Raw genomic sequence first — 14341 nt, 5'->3', positions numbered from 1 at the left:
GGGTTTTCTCTCAGGTCTCTCCTAGACCCCAGGCCTTGCCTTGTCTTAGAGTGGGGAAGGATCTATGGGTGGCCACACAAGGCAGGGTGTCCCTCCATGTCCCTCCTCTGTTTCCAGCCCCCGGGCCACCTGGGCCAGTGCCTGCTAAGAGCTCCAGGTGCCTGGGCCACTGGCCAGGGTCCTCTCCTCACCTAGGGCCTTGCCAAATGCTTCCTCAGAAGAACTGCTGTAGGAGGGATTAAGGACTAAGTTGGAGGTGAAGAGGATGACTGTCAGAGCCAATACTACTGAGAATAGAAAGGCGCCACTGCCTTCCTTCCCTGGGAGAATGTAAGGACACAGAAGCCACCCTCTCTCCCACTCCTACCCATTTCTCCGCCCATCTCTCTAGAATGGTATGGAACCCAGGAGATAGAAGCTAGCTGTCAGTGCACCTTGGGAGCCACCACTCCCGACCACTGCGGGTTGTCCCACTCTCCCAAAGCCCTCAAAGCCCTTCCTCATTCCCACCTGTTCCCCCCAACACCCCGGGTCTGGGACTCTCCACTCTCCATCCAAACCCTGGCTTTCTGCCCTCTCCAGCCCAGCCTCTAACAGGCTGCTATGTCTGCATCTGCCTGGACCAGGGAGGAAGGGGCTTCCCACACCCATGTGACTCACTGACCTTTCCCGTCTCCACGAAGGGCTGCGGGGACTCATTCTGCTGCTTGCTGAGCCTGTGATACTGGAGGTCATCCTGTGTCACTGGACTGTGAAAGGAAACAGCTAGCATGAGATGGGGTATCCGAGGGTGGAGGGGCATCTTGGAGTTCCCTCTGCCAGTACCCTCATTTGACAAATAGGGAAACTGAGTCCAGAGGGTGGGAGTGAATTGTTCATGATCGGTCTGACCAACTGCCCCGCCAACCCCACCTTCCCTCTTCCTCTTATCTTCTTCCTCCTGCAGAGCCAAAAGGGCATGAGCAGAGCTGAGCCAAAGCTAGTGGCCCAAACAGCAGCCCATGGAGGATCTGGAAAATGCTCCTTCACCCTCTGGAAAAGCCAAGTACAAATGTGACACAGGGGCTGGGTGGGCAGAGAATGGCCCCAACAACTCTGCCTCCCAGACTAGCAGCACTGCCCAGCAGCCGCTTGGATTGGTTGATTGATTGACTGATTGGTTTATATTTTTTGAAACAGAGCCTTGCTCTGTTATCCAGGCTGGAGTGCAGTGGCATGATCTCAGCTCTCTGCAACCTCCACCTGTCAGGTTCAAGTGAACCTCCCACCTCAGCCTCTTGGGTAGCTGGGACTACAGGCGCACACCACCACGCCTGGCTAATTTCTGTATTTTTGGTAGAGATGGGGTTTCACCATGTTGCCCAGGCTGGCCTCAAACTCCTGTCCTCAAGTGATCCTCCCGCCTTAGCCTCCCAAAGTGGTAGGATTACAGGCAGGAGCCACCGCGCCCAGCCCCAGCCACTTGTTTTTCGTGACTTAACCTTTTTTTATTTAAAACACTGGATTTATCTTGGTTTATTTACTTATTCTACATTTCTATTACGGAAAATGTTAAGCATACAAAAGTAGAGAGAATAGTCTAATAACCTTCCATGGGCCCTTCAGCCAGATTCAACCCAATTCAACAGTGATCACTCCATGGCCGATCTTGTTTCAACTATAACTTCCCTGACCCCATCATTATTTTAAAGCAAATCTAAGATGTCAAGTTACCTTCACTAAGGTAAAAACAAGTATTGTAAAAATTAGCATTAAATTACAGATTACTTACAAATTAAATTAAACATTACTTAAAGTAATTTTTTAAATTAAAGATTACTTAAAAATTCAGTATTCTGAAACTGGTCAGAAACCGTTTGTTCTGGTTTGGGATTTCAGGTTCATTCAGGCAAACTGAATAGTCACCACTCACACATGCCTCCCCCAGGGAGAATCATCCCACCAGGGCACCTTGGTTTCAAAGCATATTGTGTTCCGTGTTCTTGGCAGTATTTTCCAGGGTGTGCATGATCGTGCATCAGAGGGAGAGGTGGTTAGAGACTACTATGAGGGTCTCACATTTTCTACTTGATATATATCTATGATGTTGAAATGGGATAAATGACCATGTATTGCTTTTATTATAGAAAAAAAAACGACTATATGTTACCATTATATAATTAATTATATACATTACATAGTAGCAGTAACTGATTTTTAACTATAAAGAGACACTGTCTTAAAAGAGGATGTAAGTATGTATCAGAAAGCAACTTATATCTGAATCAAGGGATTCCACAACCCTGTGAAGGGCATTCCATATGACCAACCATTGCCACCTGGCAAAGATGCTTTGCTTGGCCAAACTTTACTCAGACTTCTGAATCTTCGGCTGGGCCCATCCAAGCATTTCCTTGTAAAAATGCAGTTTTAGCAAAAGAATCCCTGCTTAGTCGGTTTAACAAGAACCCTCCATCCTCGATAGCTTGTCACCCTCCCCATCTGATCAGGGTCCTCATCCTCCATCCTCCCCCAGGCGATGTCTGATCACCTTAGCCTGTCCTAAGCAAGAATCCTGTTTGGTTGGGTGAGGCAGAATTCCCCCTATGCCTGAAGTTTTTCTTGATAATTTTCCATCCACAGACCCCACCCTGATCCTTGGCTATAAATTCCCACTTGCTCCTGCTGTATTTGGATTTGGGCCCAATCTCTCTCCTCCACTGCCAGACCCCACTGCAGTAGGTCCTTGTACCTATTGAGATGGTCCTAAATAAAGTCTTCCATACTGTTCTTTAACAAGTATCATTGAATACTTTTTTCTTTAACACACCCGTCTGGTCTAGGCTGGTGTGGCCTGCCAGAAAAAAAAAAAACCTATATATATACATGGCAATCTGGATATTCAGAACAGGTAAGCCATGGCTGAGCAGTCATCATGGGGCTGCTTCAACAGGAAGATGTATGGGGGGTGGGGTCCCCAGGGAGACAACTGCCCCCCTTGCTCTTTTGCCATTCCCCCTCACCCCAGCACCCACCCTGCACCCATTCTTGCTTCCTCTCACTTACTTCTGGAAGTAGAGTTGGACAATTTCAGAAGCTTCAGACCAGAAACATCTACAGTACTGTTTAGATTGAGAAGCAATGTCTTTGTACATTTAACATAATCATTTTACCCCATATATTAAAAAGTATCATTTTAAAAAGTTGCCTAAAAATCCACTCTACAGATGGGCCACGATTAGCCTGGTCCCATCGTCCATGGCTGGATGTTAGACTGTGTCCAGTTTTGCCCTCATATAAATAATGCCTTAAACTGTATTCATGGTCTGATGCTGGCTGTGTGTGTGTGTGTGTGTGTGTGTGTGTGTACAAGCACAGAAAAACACCTCGAGGGAATGTTAGTAAATGTTAACAGTGACTAGCATTAAGTGATAAGATCATAGGCAATTTAACTTTTCTTATACTTTTCCACATCTTCTAACTTTTTACAGTGACAATGAATTCCTTTCATAATTGGACAATTCTTTAAATTTGAAAAATGAATAAACAAAGCTTTGCCCAGTCCCCTCCCACACCATTTCTTCTGGCTGGCTGCTGGGAGACAGGGTGACAGGGTGACCAGACTCCAGGTGAGCACCTTCAGAATCTGGACACTTCTTTCCAAATTATCGCATTGTTGATTACGACCCCGTAGACGCTCATGCAATTTGACTAAAGCCACAGCTGTGCGGGGTCCTGAGGACCCTCAAGGACCTGCATTCAAAGAGAGTGCTGGCAGCCAGGTGCGGTGGCTGACGCCTGTCATCTCAGCACTTTGGAAGGCCGAGGTGGGCAGATTACTCGAGCCCAGGAGTTCAAGGCCAGCCTGGGCAACATGGTGAAACCCTATCTCTACAAAAAAAAAAAAAAAAAAAAAGTGCCAGGTGTGGTGATGCGCGGCTGTAGTCCCAGCTACTCAGGAGGCTGAGGTGGGAGGATCACCTGAGCCCAGGAGGTGGAGGCTACGGTGAACCGAGATGGCGCCACTGTCGCCTGGGTGACAGAGCGAGACCCTATCAAAAAAAGGGGTCGGGGGCGTCAGGAGTGCTGGGAGTGTGGTGGCTTGCTTAGACCCAGAACTTTCTACAAGCCCCTGACCAGCCGAGCCGGTCACAGCTGCAGACTGTGGCTTGCCTGGGCTGACCTGGGGGCCAGATTCCCCTGCGGTTCCCACGCCTCCCTGCCTGTTTACCTAGCCTTACACCAAGGGTGGTGGTGGGGACAGATGGGGAGGGTGCGGGGGATGGCGCCCTGGGAAATGGATCTCATTTGTGAAACAAGAACCTCCTTGCTCTCTTAACCATATTTGATCCAAAGAGTGTAGCAACTTTCAACCCCAGTGCTGAAAACTTTCAAAAGCTCCCAGTGCTGAAACGCGCAGCGCAACTCAGCCCTCATAGACGCCTCCCATAGTGCATGGGGGGTTTCACTGGGCCGTCTGGGCTCCTGAATTGCGACCTCTCAAGCGTTCTAAACGAGGAAAACGCTTTTAGTAACCCCTCAGGAATCCCACAGGGCGCACATCCCCGCCCTCCGATTTCTCCCAGAGAGGACTGGGGCCCCTCCCGGGCTCGGAGCCCACCGCTTCCCTCCCAGGGCGAACCTCGGCCCGCGGGGTACCTGGCTCGGCGCGGGCAGCAGTCAGGCTTCGGCCGGAGGATCCTGCATAGCAGCCGGCACAGCCGGGGCCCGGCGGCCTCGCACGTCGCACCCAGCCCCTCGCGCATGGCCCGGCTCCTTAGGCGCAGCTCCGCTGGCTCCCCGAGCCTCCCAGCGCCCGCGCTTTATTGCTCGGAGCCCGCAGCCCCAGCCCCGGGGGCGGGGCGAGCCGAGCAGCTGCGGGAGTTCTGCATCCACGAGACGTCCCGGCCGAGCCGCCCTCCTTCCCTGCCTTCCCCGGCGATCCCGGGACCCAAGCACCCAGGGACCCGCAGCCGGCGTCCGCCGCGGAGTTTGCATGGCACTGGACTGTGTCTGGGCTAAGAGGCCCGGGTGGTGTTGGGCCTCGTGTTTGTTTATTCCCCATAAAATCACAATAAAGCTTATGATAATTACTACCATTGCGCGGTGCTTCCTAGTTTACAGAGCAAATTTCCTTTCTGTCATTTCGTCCAATCCCGTCAAGCAGACAGCTCTACGTTGTCATCTCCACTTTATGGAGGCATTAGCTGGGGCCAGAGAGATTCAGGATCTTGTCCAGGGCCACACGGCAACCCCAGGGCCACAGCCCAGCCTAAGCTCACACCACCTCACAAGGCTGTCCCGGAAAATGTTATATCACTTGTTATATACAGCATGTTCTGTGCGATTCCAGAAAAGAAACCAAAGAAAGCACTGGGTTGGGGGTGACTTCTAGTAGGAATATTGCAGGAGGGATCGTAAGCCCCCTCCAGTGCCTTGCAGGCCCCTTGTCCTTGCTACCTGGACTGCGCAGAGCCTCCTGACTTTGCTCCACCTGTAAGGTGCTCCTTATCTCAAGCAAGGTAACAGGTAGGGTCCAGACCCAGATGGGGCAGCAGCCCTGGACCTCAACATGCAGGGGGCCCTCCTGGCAGTATGCAAGCACATTAAATCCCGAAACCCAGTTAAAACAGAATGGAAGAGGGCACATATTTATTTCTAGCCAACTGCAGTCCAGCAAGCAACACGTAGCTGGACTTGGTTCTGAATTCCATGTGTCTTCACCTACATGCTCCCACATTTGCCTTTGTCCCTAAAATACACACACACACACACACACACACACACCATGCTTACTTCCTAATTGTTTACAAAGGTATAGATTCATCAGTCACTTAGAATAGGCTCTTGGTTTCATGACACCTGAACAAATTAGAAAATTACTTTTTAAAATCAAAATATGTTCATTGGCTCTCATTGCTTTCAGGATGAAATCCCCTTTGCACGGCTGCTTCCTCTTCCAGTAACATCACCCCTCCCTCATCTGAGTGGATGTTGCACTCTGGGTGGACCCACCTCCTCCCCCCAACTCCTCCCCACATTACAGCCTGCCCAGGCACCTCTGCAGTCTCCCCAGAAGAGGCCTCTAGCATGGTCCCAGTACACCCACAATTGCGACCTCCTGTCTACTCTATCCCACCTACTCTTGACACAATTTCTCCAACTCGCATTATTCATGTACGTCTCCCAAACCAGGGGGGAAGACGTCCCTTTCCCCATTTCCTTCCTGACAGCAGGAACTAGGTCGTTTTTCTCTGTCTCTTGAACAGTGCAGCACACAGTAGGCCCTCCGGGAGAGCACAGATAGTGTAGATGTTATGAGTTTGGACTTGATTCAAACCTTAGCTCCACCATTTTCCAGGAATTGACCTCCAGTAAGTCACTCAATCTTGTAAAACAGGGATAATAGTTCCTGTCTCATTATTGACACAGTAATAAGGACCTTATAAATGTTATCTATTGTTTTTAGCAGTGGTGTATGTAAGTAATAAGTGGCTCAAACAATTCACTGATGAGCAGAAGGGTTTCATTGACATCTTAACTCCCAGCACAGAGCCAGGGGAGTGGGCATCCGCATGTACTCGTCAATGGAATGTGACATGCCCAGGACACAAAGGTGGCAGCCCCATGCAGGGGTCCCTCCGGACTGCCTGGATCTGAATCCTGGCTCTGTCATTTGCTGATTATGAGATCTTGAAAATTACTTCAACTTTCTGGGCTTCAGGGTCCTCATCTTTAAAATGGGATAACTAAAATTCCTTCCTTGTGGATCATTGGGACGAGTTGAATGAATTGATGTGTGATTTTTTTTCTTCATCCCCTCTTCTATCTGATTGGATCCTTTCCGCCAGCCCACCCCAGCATGAAGAGGAGGGGGAAAAAGATGGTCAAGGTAGCTGGTTTGTCACAGGTCCACTGCAGCTCAGGGCCCTCCCTGGAGTCTGAACTCATATTTTCTGAATGGTCCAAAGACACAAGTCAGTCCCCAAAGACATAGGGATAACTGGCAATGCTATTAGAGGGTGTGGGGATGAGGGTTAAAGGCTGCAGCCAACACCGTAAGGGTTTTGGGAGATTCAGGGTGATCCGGAAAAATAGCGGATAGATCGCTAGGGCCCAGAGTTCGAGGGCAGCCTGGACAACATAGCAAGATTCTCAGCTTTAAAAGAGAGAGAGAGAGAGAGAGAAAAGAAAAGAAAAAAAAAGCCTAGGTAAGGTGGCTCACACTTGTAACAGCACTTTGGGAGGCCAAGGCAGGAGAATCGCTTGAGGTCAGGAGTTCGAGACCAGCCTGGCCAATATGGTGAAACCCCATCTCTACTAAAAACACTAAAATTAACCAGGCGTGGTGGCACATGCCTGTAGTCCCAGCTACTTGGGAGGCTGAGGTGGGAGAATCGCTTGAACCTGGCAGGTGGAGGTTGCAGTGCAGTGAGCTGAGATGGGGCCACTACACTGAGGTCTGGGCAACAGAGTGAGACCCTGTCTAAAAATAATAATAATAAATTAAAAAATAAAAATAGAAAAGAAAAAATAGGGGATGAGTTGGGTCTGTATGAGCTGAGGGAGGGATGTGCTATGCACAGGCACTGGGGAGCTGAGGAAGGCTGGGATGGGCAGGTCGGATGGGCTCTCCATTTGGGTAGGGTGCTCGCTCAGAACTCTGTGGAAGCTTTAATGTGGTGACAGGCAATGGGGGGCCACTGCAGGCTCTAGAATAGGGGCGTGACTTGCTAGAAGTCCAGTTGGCAAGAGAGAGCTCAGAGCCAGTGTGGGGAGCTGGAGTCAGGGAGGTCAGCTGGCAGCAGCTGCAATGATGAGATGAAGAGAAGGAAGGGGTGAAGCTGCTGCCCCTCTACAGCCCTTAGAATCTGGACATCTAGAGGCCATCAACCCTGTGTTCTCACCTCTTGGTCTCTTAGCCACTTCAGTTGCCATAGCCCAGACTGCCTGGTTTCAAAGTCCTTTCCTCCAATTCACCTACCACACCACAGCTAGACTGTCCTGCTCAAGAACCTACAATGGCTCCCTACTGCCAGGGAGAGTGAGTCCAAATCTCCTACCCTGCATTCAAGCCCTTGTGCTCTGGCCTGGCTTTGCCTATCCCAGCCCCCAGCCCACTCCTGGCCAAGCACAGTCAGGCTCATTTCTGCCTCTGAGCCTCTGCTCACCTCTCCCCTCTTCCTGAATGTCCTTGCTACTTCTCTGCACCTGTCTACATTCTACCCATACTTCAAAGGCCACAGAGTCCACCTGACTTCTGTGAAGCCCCTAGAGGGAACTCTGTTCAATTTTGCTCCATCACCTCCTAACTGCCAACACCACCACTAATGATGGCAACGCAAACAGTGCCATTTGCTGGGCACTTACTCCGGGCCAGGCACTGTGCTAAGTTGCTCACATGGGAAAGCTCATTTACTCCTTACTCCAACTCCAGGAAATCACCATTGCTACCCTCTTCTTATAGAGGAGGAAATTGAGGCTCAGAGGCTAGGGGACTCGCCAAAGGTTACAGGGCTGCTGAGTAGTAAAGCTACTTGCTCATCCCCAAGCCCATCCTCTTAGCCACTGGCATTTTTTGCCACCTCTGACAGATTCACTCAGGGCCATCATGCTGCACACATCCAGGGGGCGCCCTACCCTCTGTAGTCCATGGGAAAGGCTTCTCTGGGGCTGTGGGGTTGTGTGGTATGTGGTGGTCCCGTGTAGATGGGGGGCTTTGGTTTCAGTTGCACTATTGCGTTATTGCAGATCGCCTTGTCTTTCCACCTGAGCAAGCCTCAAGCCTGTTCCTTGGCTTGTTCATTGGCTGACTCATTCTCTTGGTTCTGCCTTGGGAGGAAGGACGGGCCGGGGGAGGAGGGACATGAAGAACCCAAATCTGGGCTCAAATTCCAACTCTGTAAACTCTGTAATTACCAGTCATTCAGGCTGGGGGAAGTCATAATCCTCTCAGAGCTTCTATTTCCTTATCTGTGAAATGAGTCAATCACACGAACTTCAAAGAGCCGCCACAGAGATCAGTCGAGATGCAAAGTCTGTCAAGTGGCCTGTGTAGCTCTGGCAAGGGCGGGTACTCAGTAGATAGTGATGAACCCTGATGTGGACTGAGCGTCTGTTCTGTGTGGGCACAGTGCTGAGTGCTGTAGATCTCATTTCATCCTCCGCCCACCATGAGGAGGGCCCCCTTGGGTTCCTCATACCACAGGTGAGCACTAAGGTTCGGAGAGGTTAACTTACCCTGAGTCACACAGCTGGCTAGAACTAAGGTTCAGAGAGGTTAACTTACCCTGAGTCACACAGCTGGCTAGAACTAAGGTTCAGAGAGGTTAACTTACCCTGAGTCACACAGCCGGCCAGAGGCAGCATCCGGCAACTAGTGCGGCCAGCACAGGGCTTGGAACTAGTTTGTCTAACATCCTGATGCCCTTCACCAGGATGATATTCGAAGCATCTAGCGAGCAGTGAATTGGCGTGGACGCAGGCCAGGATGCTGACCCTCCATCCCCACCCCTCTGCCGTGGTGCCCACCACTAGGCTCTACTGCCTCCCATTCTCAGGCCAAGCTCCTTCCCATATTCTTCCCCCAGAGATTCCAAGCTTCTTCGGGGCCAGCCCCGCGCCCTGTCGCTTCCTTTTTCACACACTCTCAGGCACAGCGAGTGCCCAATAATCAGCGGCTGCGTTGAATTCCAACAGGGACTTTCAAGAAGCAATGAGGAGATCAGACCTCAGGTGAGAGAGGAGGAGCAGAGAGAGGAATTCTGAGTCATCGGTGCCAACAGGGCATGGGTGCCCAAGGAGACAAGCAGTTTGCCCCCAGGGAAAACTCACCTGGAGGTGGCACAGGAGGCTTTCTCCACGTTGTTGTTGATGTCTTTTTCTCCATTCATTGCATAGTGGTGGAATTTGGTCTTGAACAGAAATTTCCAAGGACAGGCCATCTCTATGGCTTTGCAAAGCAGGTCGCTTATGTCACTTATCTGGATTTGAGCTCAGATGTTCTTCACTGTGGGGCTGAAGAAGGGAAGCAGAGGTGAGGGAAGGTTGAAGAAGAGTTTACAGAACAGGGCTTCTCAGTGGGGTTGGCTCACTGGGGAATTGATACAAACGCCAGCGTGAGCCCCTTCATCAATGCTTTGCAACCTCTGTCTCTATTTCGGGGTTGGAATGGGGAGCCTTCAGACACAGACTTCAATTCTGTAAAGCCACCTAATAATCTAAAGGAAAAACATTGAACCCCCCCATCCCCATCGCCACTTAACAAGGACAAACTCTATGCACCGTCAGCCTCCTTAGCGGGAGGTCCTGCTGGCCCACCGGACCCAGCCGGGCTTCATCACTGGCCACAGGCAGGATGAGGAAGAGCCAGGAGGTCGCTGAAACAGGGGTGCCTTTGCCTGACCCTGAAAGTCACTTCCCAGCAGCTCTCATTATCAACTGTAGTTTTAGGTCTGTTACTGGGGAAAGCACTCAAGCTGTAGCTGCCTTTCTTTTAAAGATTTTGCAGTTGTTGTTCTAACTCAGCATTATTACTTGCTCCTCTTTTATTATGTGGGGAGGAAATATTTGTGAAAAATGCACTCATCCCTCAAAATCTGAGATCATCTCCTTTGAAACAGACAAGAGTAAGATCAAAGAGGCAAAAACTCTGTCTTTAGAAGACAATGTAGTGAATATAGTCCATGTAAGAATTTTAGGCCACGCGCAGCGGCTCATGCCTGTACTCCCAGCATTTCGGGAGACCGAAGCAGGAGGATCGCTTGAGCCCAAGAGTTCGAGTTCAGCCTGGGCAACATAGGGAAACCTTGTCTGCAAAAAATTCAAAAATTAGCCAGGCAGGCATAGTGTCTTGTGCCTGTAGTCCCAGTTACTCAGGAGGCTGAGGCAGAAGGATTGCTTGAGGCTGGGCAGTCAAGGCTGTTTCAAAAAAAAAAAAAAAAGAAAGGGAAGGGAAGGGAGGAAAGGATAGGAAGGAAAGGAAGGAAACAGGGAAAGAAAGAAGGAAAGAAAGAAAAGAACTTATAGCCCCACAGACCTGGGTTCAAATCCTGGAATCCTAGCTCTACCAGTTATGTGTCCTGGATCAAGTTATTTAACTGAAACTCATTTCTTCATCCATAAAATGGGTTTAATATATCCATCTTACCAGGATTTGTGGGGAGGTTACATGTTATAAGGACTGAATAAGATAATCTATGTTAAAAAAAATTCTTAGCAGATACAAACTCCCATTCTGAACTTTTCAGAAAGTTTTTCCTTGTCATGTAACAACCACAGCTAATATTTGCAGAAAAGAAATCTGACCGAGATGCCATGTTCAAATGACCGAACCTCATGTCAGCATTTCTTTACCTAGACTTTCCAACACCTTCTCTCTGTAGGCAGAAAATTCCCACAATTTTCTGAGCCTTCTCAAACAGGAAGAAACAAAACCCTCTCAAAACAGCCGCTTCCCCAGAAATGAAGGCAACTCACCTTGCAGCTGGCTGCACTGCCTCCCCGGGGTAAGGACAGTCAAACCGGGAAGAGACCTGTGCCTTGAGAACTTCGGGACTGTCTAGAACTGCCCAGTTCCCTCACCAAAGGTGGCCAAGAGATTTTAAAGCAGCAATGAGGCTGAGTTCTCTGGGGCCAGAGCCTCAGTTTTCGATTTGCTACAAAGTTATGAACACACTGGCAGCCAAGAAGTATTTATACTCACCCCATGCCATCCAGAGAGTTGTTTTTGCATAAAGGTCTCTTTTTTTTTTTTTTTTGGTTTCCAAAGGGAGTGTCCCCAGCTGGCGTACAGTTAGCTAATTTATGACTATGACTGCCAGGGCCTGTGGGTGACCTGATTGACCTGATCTTGCTGTTACATCACTCTGTGTGGTACCTCTTCACCCAACCCACCTCTTTCTGGTCCCAAGTCCAAGGTGGCAGTTCATCAGCAGGGTGGCTGCTAAGATAGGGGCACCACGGAGCCAGGCTTTATTTGGCCAAGACACATGGCCTCACTTTCAGCATCTGGGAGGTTTTTTCCTCAGCAGGGAGCTCTCTGGTTTATCCCCGTCCATCCTCTCCCTTTTCCAGCTTGTGACGGGAGTCCAGGAAGCTGGGGGAATATTGACAGTATGGAACACGCTGGAAAATGCCCAGGTTCCAGAAGGCCAGTGATATCAGATGATGCCATTATTCCAGACAGGCCCCTGAACTAGTCACTTGAGGTTTTTGGAAGGGAAAGGAAGGAAGGCTGTTGGCACAGAGAGGCCTCTGAGATGTTGGTCTTACTAACACCTCATCCTTTAGAACTAGGTAAGCTTTGGTGGAATGGCAGGTAGGATTATTTTCTACAGGGGAAAAAAATTCCTTTTCTTATAATGGAAGTGATCACTTCTTATATGAAAAAGTGGTAATTTCTTATAATTTCATTTTATTTATTTATTTATTTAATTTATTTATTTATTTATTTATTTTTTGAGATGGAGTCTCATTCTGTCACCAAGACTGGAGCGGAGTGGCACGATCTCTGCTCATTGCAACTTCTGCCTCCCAGGCCCAAGCGATCCTCCCACCTCAGCCTCCCGAGTAGCTGGGACCACAAGCACGCACCACCACGCCCAGCTCATATTTTTGTGTTTTTGGTACAGACTGGGTTTCACCATGTTGCCCATGCTGGTCTTAAACTCCTAAGCTCAAGTGATCTGCCCACTTCAGCCTCTCAAAGTGCTAGAATTACAAGGGTGAGCCACCACGCCCAGCCTATAATTTCATTCCTTATCATGCCTCAAATACAGTATTCCCATACATATGCATTTTTCCATCATAAAAGTAAAATAACAACTACATTAGGGAGAAGTTGAGAAGCAAAGGGAAAAAAGTCACCCTTGATCTCACCGTCCCAACACTTTGCTGCCACTGTCCACTCATTTCTTTCCTGTCTTTCTAAAGTTAAATTCAGCATAATATATTAACTTTGTCAAAGATAAACTAATCATAAAATCAAAGATAAACTAATCATCCATAAAATGGGTTTAATATATCCATCTTACCAGGATTTGTGGTGAGATTCCATGTTATAAGGACTGAATAAGATAATCTATGTTTATAGAGAGCCACAAAAAGACATGGATATCAGAGCTCAAGGATCTTTGTTGAGTGAATGTGTGGATGAATGAATGAAAAATAGGAGTAAACTGGAATGAGTTTTAACATCTCAAAGTCATCTTTCTTTCCAGCTTCAGCTGGTTCAGTTCAGGTAAACAACACTCAGGGAAAGAGTCAGAATCCTGGCCTTAGGGAGTGCAAGGCCTAGAAAAATAAATGGATTATTATAGTACAGAGTGATATCTGTAGTGATGGAGGGGTGGTATGGTGCTGATGTAGCTGGTTCTGCCTTGTTCAAGGAAAGTTTACAAGGGAGAGGACACCAGAGCAGGGTTTTGAGGGATGATTAGGAGTTTGCTGCACTCTATTCCCTGTAGCTGCTTTCGCATATTCTGGCTATACCTGCAGCAAACGCATGTGTTAACACATTTAATGCCCCCACCCAAGAGCCTCTGAGGGGGATACTACTATTTGCTATTCATGGAAGCCTCAAGAATCCCATCTACTTGGCCTCAAAGCACTTCGTTGATTTTCCTTCAGAAAATGCAGTTATTCAGTTATGTGATCTGTCAAACATGTCACCTCAGGTGCCCCTCTAACACAGCGTCTGCTTGGTGTGGCATTCTTGACCTGTGGCAGGGTTTGAGCCAGCAGTTACTGTCTAAACTGAGCATCAGGCTTGAGGACACATTTGGAATTAGCCAGCCGGGAAGGAAATATAATTTCTCCTCAATCCTCTTATTTGTTGGGAAAGACACTGTAACAAAAGACAGATTAATAATAGAGAAAAACAAGCAAGTTTGTTAATGTCTGTGATGCACACCCGCAGAAGAAGCCTCAGTGAAAGTAACTCAATACTGTGGCTTAGAACTCCGGCTAATGGAGCATCTGCCACGAAGAGCAATGCATTTTAGAAAGTGACAAGATGGCCGGGCACGTTGGTTCATGCCTGGAATCCCAGCACTTTGGGAGGCTGAGGTGGGCAGATTGCTTGAGGCCGGGAGTTCAAGACCAGCCTGAGCAACATAGTGAGATCCAATCTCTACGGAAAAATTGAAAATAAATTAGCTGAGTACGGTGGCATGCCCAGCTACTGTAGTCCTAGCTACTCAGGAGGATCAGGTGGGAGGATCACTTGAGCCCGGGAGTTCAAGGCTGCAGAGAGCTATGATCGAGCCACTGCACCCTAGCCTCTCTCAAAAAAAACAAAAAAAAGGAAAAAAAAAGAAGGAGAAGAGGAAAGGAAAGGAAAGAGGAAAGAAAGAAAAAAAGA

At 48.7% G+C, this 14341-nt stretch overlaps 1 protein-coding gene across 1 annotated transcript in view; it reads right to left on the bottom strand.

Moving 5' to 3' along the window:
- The window catches only part of NOS2 (nitric oxide synthase 2), a 44356-nt gene extending 32708 nt beyond the window's left edge, over positions 1 to 11648 (bottom strand). The window contains exons 1-3 of the mRNA XM_003277085.3: positions 11458 to 11648; positions 9814 to 9996; positions 665 to 749 (exon numbers count right to left, since the gene is read on the bottom strand). Coding sequence (XP_003277133.1) covers positions 665 to 749; positions 9814 to 9923 — 195 coding nt within the window. The 5' untranslated portion in view covers positions 9924 to 9996; positions 11458 to 11648. The remainder of the gene's footprint in view (positions 1 to 664; positions 750 to 9813; positions 9997 to 11457) is intronic.
- Positions 11649 to 14341: the final 2693 nt, after the last annotated feature.

The sequence above is a fragment of the Nomascus leucogenys genome, chromosome 19 (genome assembly GCF_006542625.1).
Source record: "Nomascus leucogenys isolate Asia chromosome 19, Asia_NLE_v1, whole genome shotgun sequence".
In the NCBI taxonomy this organism is placed as follows: Eukaryota; Metazoa; Chordata; class Mammalia; order Primates; family Hylobatidae; genus Nomascus; species Nomascus leucogenys.
The sequence above is the reverse complement of the archived record's forward strand: the minus strand, read 5'-3'. Positions and strand labels throughout refer to the sequence as shown.